The 6,007-nt window shown below is 42.7% G+C and overlaps 1 protein-coding gene across 1 annotated transcript; it reads left to right on the forward strand.

The window, feature by feature from the left end:
• The first annotated feature begins 1,236 nt into the window (after positions 1-1,236).
• Positions 1,237-4,136, forward strand: LOC120294648 (V-type proton ATPase subunit e1). Its single transcript, XM_039314980.1, has 4 exons — positions 1,237-1,348; positions 1,474-1,627; positions 3,077-3,124; positions 3,857-4,136. The coding sequence occupies exons 2-4, from the start codon at positions 1,530-1,532 to the stop codon at positions 3,921-3,923; spliced, it is 213 nt and encodes a 70-aa protein (XP_039170914.1). The 5' UTR covers positions 1,237-1,348; positions 1,474-1,529; the 3' UTR covers positions 3,924-4,136.
• The last annotated feature ends 1,871 nt before the right edge of the window (positions 4,137-6,007 follow it).

A 6,007-nucleotide genomic window follows, 5' to 3' on the forward strand; every position in this document is an offset into this window, starting at 1 on the left:
TTCCGCAAGAGTCCCCACGGAGGATAAGATAATGCGCGGCCTACACGATTGACTTTCGACGCCATCTCCTCCTGGCAGAGGCAACACGAAACCTGCAAGGCTGCAAGATGCTGTCTCCGTCTCTCTCTTATTGGTTATGTCGTTTTCTTTGCAGGGTTACGTGTTGTCCCGCCCCACTTCCATGCCCTCGTCCGCTTGTCGGTCTCCTAAAACGGACGTCGCACAACGAGCCATGCACACAAAGGGTTTCCTGAGTATGCGAGAACTAAATGCATGGGAGAGCTCTTGGGGGGTCTGAAGAGTGCACGAAGAGTCTCACTTGATGCAAAACATTGGATGCCCTAGACTCTTCCGAATTCAATGAATGGAATACTTTTCAGTGCGCCTTGGTTGGTGTCCGGATTCAAAATGGGATATGACGGGGATAATTACAAAAAATATTATATATAAGTTGTTCTTTTTTTATCTTTTATAAGAATCGACTCAATTTTAATATATGAGTGATATCCATACTCAGTAATTCACCAACAATGGACATTATAGGAAAGTCATTTTCCTCTTTACAGTACTGATTTTGTTTTTAGATATACATACAGCCTTTAGACACGTTCACGAAGCATGCATGAGATTGTATTATTATCAATATGTTAGGTCTAGAGTTCCACAATAATGTCATGGAAATCGTAAAGTAATATTTGGACACTCTTTTTCGTAGGACATAATTGCAAAGGGATGAGAACCCAAATTATAAAAAGAGAAGGAATGGGTTAGTAGAATGGAAAAAAGGGAAAAAATATCGGAAAAGTCACAAACCCATTATATTTGTATTAATTTTGTTTTAAATCTTTTAACTTGATTCATATTCAATCATTTCGGCTAATTTTGGCCGGATACTGCTGACATGGACGTCGACTGGCTTTATGTAATATCACCGGTACTAACATGGACAATTTCTATCTTAATATTTTGTTGATTTTTTAATTATTTTTCTGATTTTTCTTTGTTTCTTTAATTTTAGGTGTAGAGGTCACGAAAGATCCACTTATTGATGCCCATGTAGAGAACTGACTAGACACGTGGCCCAAAATTTCGTTTCTCGTTCGGCCTTTTACACTTCGACTGCCCAAGGCGTGAGCCCAATTAAAGTTCTCGTGGGCTTCGGTTATGAACCCAAAACGGGCCCAAACCGGTTCGACCCGACTCGTCCGGTTAATACTCGAGCGAAGGCGAATTCCACCATCGCCAATCACGAGTCACGAGCCACGACCACCGATTTTGGGAGTTCGCGACGGCGATCGATTCTCTCTCCATCCTCCTCGCCGGCGGGGGCCACCGGAAGATCCCTAAGGTGCGACCTCGCTCTCGTTTCGTCGTTTCAGTCTTCGATCGCGATTCTCGCTATCTAGAACGTTCGTGTTGATACGTGATTTCGGCGTCTCGGCATGTGATCGGAAACCCTAATCGTGGATTCAGATTCCGAGTTCGATCGCCGGACTGTGCGCGTTCTCGGCCGTAGGATACAGAGATCGATGGGCTTCTTGGTAACGACGCTGATCTTCGCCGTGATCGGGATCATCGCGTCGCTCTGCACCAGAATCTGCTGCAACCGAGGGCCTTCGACGAATCTGTACGCTCTCTCTGCTTTGGCGTTTTCGCCTTCTTTCCTTGTTCCCGCGCTGGTTCGGTAGTGTGGTTTTGCGGATAGAGCAGTCGATGCGTACCGAATTGCAAGTAATCGACTGTGTTGCGTTTGAGGAATTATGACGTTCTAAGTGCTTCTGTTGATTTCTCGCTGTCGGATATATGCCGCTCAATGGAAGCCCTGTGAATGAAGTGTGCTGGTCATTAGTCAAGTTTGCTTGTGCCTTTGCTCGGTCACTATTTAAGTAGAATCTCAGTTTTTGTGCTGTTCGGGGCTTTTGTTATATTGTTTTAGGAATGTTAATGGTTAATTATTTCTGAACGGCTCATTAGAACAGATGTTTGCCGCAAACTCGCTTCTGTGAATGTCGATGGTATTTCCATTATGAGGAAAAGGCCGAAGAAGATAATTTCAGAGAAATGAAAGCATGGTGGGAGACTTGAGCATAGAAGTAGGCTTGGCCTTGCGATTTGCATCTGCGAAGAAGAAAACTGTCGTTAACCAGTTGCGACGGCCTATATTTAATAAACAGCTGCCTTGGTGTATTTGATGAAAAATCGTAGTCAGTTTGCAAACCTGAACAGGTTTGAAGGCAGGAGTCATATGAGGAAACTAAAATGAAGAAATGAATCCTGAGAACATGGTCAAAAAATGAATCCGCTTTCAAAAAATATGATAAAAATCTTGTCTCGTAGAATTTTGTCATGCTTGTTCAGTTGCAAATGAAAGAGTTATGATTACTTAAAAGTTGAATCCCATTGGTTGGGAATAGTGTCTGTTTCCTGCTAGCCAGCAACCATGAATTTTTCTAAGTGACTCTGAATGTGAATGATGCATAATGTATCTGATTCATTTGAACTTCAAAATGTCAAGTGTAACTTTTATGTCTGGATTGTGCGTAAGTTCCTCTTTATGTATATTCATTTGTACATTCCTCAATTTTGCATGTTCAATTATCATTTGCTGATACCTTTGATGGTTTGGCCTTTTGAAGTGGCTGCATTTGTTCAGACAGCTTATATAGTGTCGGATATGTCTCGGTTTATGCCTTGTAATGCTTAATAGTGAGGTGCACCATGTATCATAATAAGTGGAAGAAATTCCATCCCTTCCTTGTGGAGGTCATAGACAAAGGGACACTAGAGTATATAAATAGGCACTAAAAAGACAAGCACCCTATAAAATCAATCACAAAAAGAAGATGAATTCTCTCATATTAAGACATATATCAGAACTCTGTGGCAACTCTCTCTTAGCAGAAATGAATAAGATCTAACCATGGTGATTCCTGTAGAAATATTGGTTGTTTTTCTCTTATTACGTGCTAAAGAAAATGTGCACCCTCATGAGATCTGTTTCTTGTTCTTTTTTGCATAAACTTAAAGTACCATATAGATTTTTTGTCTGCTGAATGAACATGTTCTTGTGATGCAGGTTCTATCTAACGTTGATTATTACAGCAACAGTATGTTGTTGGATGATGTAAGTACTCTTTCTATCGCAATATATCAGCTTAAAGTGTTCGTGAGCATTAATTCCATGTGACTGCTCTCTTGCTAGTCAGCTATTTCAGTATCTCATTTCTTGAAAGAGATTTTGAATTGTGGAATGTCATGTTAGTTTGAGGGACAATAACTGTAGCATGATTTAATAGATCCCTTTCTAAATCTGTCTGTCTCATAAAAACGGATGTATTGAGATGTATTAATTGTTGGTCACATGAATTGAAGTTACAGTACTGTCCTTCTAAGTAGTTAGGTGGCGACTACCAGAAAAACAGATCAATAAGTTTTTAATGGGAGCATGGATTACAGTCCATCAAATATGAGTAGAATCTTATTGGCATGCTTACGATTGCATAAGAGATCATGATTGAGAAGTGCTTTATTTATACTGAAAAGGAAATATAATTTTCTTGTTAGATGATCATATATGCTATTCACCTTTGACAATTCAGTATGTGGACTCTGTTACTGCCAATTTTACAGCTGATAATATAGAAATCAATCTAGATTAAGGCATGTAGTGGAAAACGCTTTGACTGTAGTTATATTGAGCGGTGATTGTACTATAAGAAATTGCAACTTGACTGCGAATTGCCATTGGAGATGAGCTGTGCTCCAGGAGAAAGGTTTTCGGACCTAGGAAATAATGTCTTAATATTTCCACATTTTCTATCTTATCCTCAATTTGGTCATTTCGTTCTCTCTTCAGGTGGGCAATTGTATATCTCGCTCAAATGAAACCGCTGATTGTCCCTATTCTGAATGAGGGGGAATGAAGCTCTACAAGTATATATACCATCATCGGAGGACCCAGGATTTGATGAGAAGTATCCGATTCCTGGTCGACAGGGACCATTTGGTTATTTGGCTTTTTTGCAGTGTTTGTGTGTGAGCGAGTATTTTCCTTCTTTGTCAGTCCCCATTGATGTATCAGCTTCTTAATTAATCTTGCTAGCCTGTCTCTGTTTCGTCTTAGAAACATGAGGAAATTTTTTTGTTTTTTTGGGGGTGGGGAGGGGGTTTGGGGTTATAACATTTTAGCCATGATTGGCCCAATCAACGCCAAATGTAAACCATACGTACCTTGGGGAAGCCCGCGCCCGCACCCCCCGGCTATATATCGTGGTAACGGGTTAAATGGAGGCCCCAAGTAAAAATCCCACGTGCCTTAATGGACCTACAGTAGGGTTGGCCAACTTCTGGGTTTCCAGTAATCAGTCAAGGCCCAAAGTCAACCTCCCGTGGGACAGACATAGGGCCCACTAAATGGCCCAATCAAATGGGGAATAAACGTGATTTAATGATGGGCCGGTCCACCACGAGTGGGTAGCACACTTCACCACCCACAAGTGGGCCTTTAGTACAACTAGACCGTTTGTAACGTTCCATCGCACAAGGGTCCAAAGTGGGACACGTGGCCTATTTGAGGCCCAAAAGTGCGCCGCCAAAATGGCTTATTGTATGAGTAGACGGATTGATACGTGGTCCTTAATAATGGGCTGTTCCACGAGGGCCCAACATTGCGCCACGCGGCCCATTCAGCTTAAAAATGGGCCGATAAGATTGGCCTTTGGTACAGTCAGCACAAATGGACTTAAAACGTGGGCCTTGTTAATGGCCCGTCCACTGCAAAAGGCCCAATAATGGGCCACGCCTGAGCTCCATATAATCGACCTTGTCAATGGACCAATACGCCTAATGGAACCACTTGGCCCATTTACGGGCCCAAGAGTGGGGCTTGGATGCGCGCCTTTGCACGAGATTCAATGATGGACCGATTTAAGGAAAATGGGCCCAACAATGGACCACCGGGGCCCAAAATGGGGATCACGTGGGCCTTTGTGTATCAATAATGGACCGGTTTACTATAAATGGGCCCAACATTAGACCATTTGGCCCATTTGAGGCCCAATAGACGTCCTGGCAAGTGGCCCTTTATGATTGGGTGTCGGGAAAAGTGCCAAAAAAGTCCTAAACCTTTTGTCTTTGTGCCGATTTAGTCCTAAACCTTTTTTTGGTGCCAATTTAGTCCTAAACCTTTTTATTTGGTGCCGATTTAGTCCTTCCGGCAAATTTAGACCGGAAAATGCCTACGTGGATACAAAGTCAACGCCGGCCGTCCTACGTGGCCGAACCGGCGCTGACATGGATGCCTGAAACAAAACGACGCCGTTTTATTAAATAAAATAAAAACCCTAGAACCTTCAAAACAAAACGGCGCCGTTAAGAGCTCTTACGTTTTCCCTTTTCTCACTTGCCTCGAATCGTCTTCAACGATGGAGGAAGAACCCCAAATCCCATCTGCCCAAATCAATTCAGTCTGAACTCAAATTCAAGGAGTTTGCTCAAGCCAAGTTGCTCTTTGATCGAATCGACTCCCCAATCTAGCCTAACCCCTTCATCTGCCCAAACCCTACAATTCGGCCTTCAAAATTGCGAAGACCCGACTGACCCAATTCGAGTCGCCACTCGATTGACCCGATTCAGGTCGCAACCGGATTCGACCTCACTAAACACGACAAAGTGATCCGCCATGGCCACGCCGTTCTTCTGGACGTTTCAGCCCTACCTTTATCAGGTAAATTTCTGAAACGTTTTGCCTAGGAATTGCGGAGGATAGAGGTTTTGTTTGCTTTAGTTAGAGTTCGGATTCATTTTCCGTCAACCCCTTTTTAGCTCAGGCCAATGCGTATCAAGCAATCATTTTCTTGCGGCCGAGATTTAGTGAATTGAAAATCGCGGAGCTAATAGTTTGGAAGAGGTATTGGTGTGTTGCGACAAGTGGAGAAGTTCTGCACTTAGTATTATCCATTTTAGTGAATCAGCATCTTTGGATGAGTGGAACTTTGAGTTTGGTCGG

Source organism: Eucalyptus grandis, chromosome 6, assembly GCF_016545825.1.
Source record: "Eucalyptus grandis isolate ANBG69807.140 chromosome 6, ASM1654582v1, whole genome shotgun sequence".
NCBI classification, from domain to species: domain Eukaryota; kingdom Viridiplantae; phylum Streptophyta; class Magnoliopsida; order Myrtales; family Myrtaceae; genus Eucalyptus; species Eucalyptus grandis.

What these genes read in the sequence shown, in the direction of transcription:
- LOC120294648 (XM_039314980.1), top strand. Translation starts at nt 1,530, where the DNA reads ATGGGCTTCTTGGTAACGACGCTGATCTTCGCCGTGATCGGGATCATC. An exon ending in CGAGGGCCTTCGACGAATCT is followed by an intron (nt 1,628 to 3,076) that starts GTACGCTCTCTC and finishes CTTGTGATGCAG; the next exon opens with GTTCTATCTAACGTTGATTA. An exon ending in ACAGTATGTTGTTGGATGAT is followed by an intron (nt 3,125 to 3,856) that starts GTAAGTACTCTT and finishes TTCTCTCTTCAG; the next exon opens with GTGGGCAATTGTATATCTCG.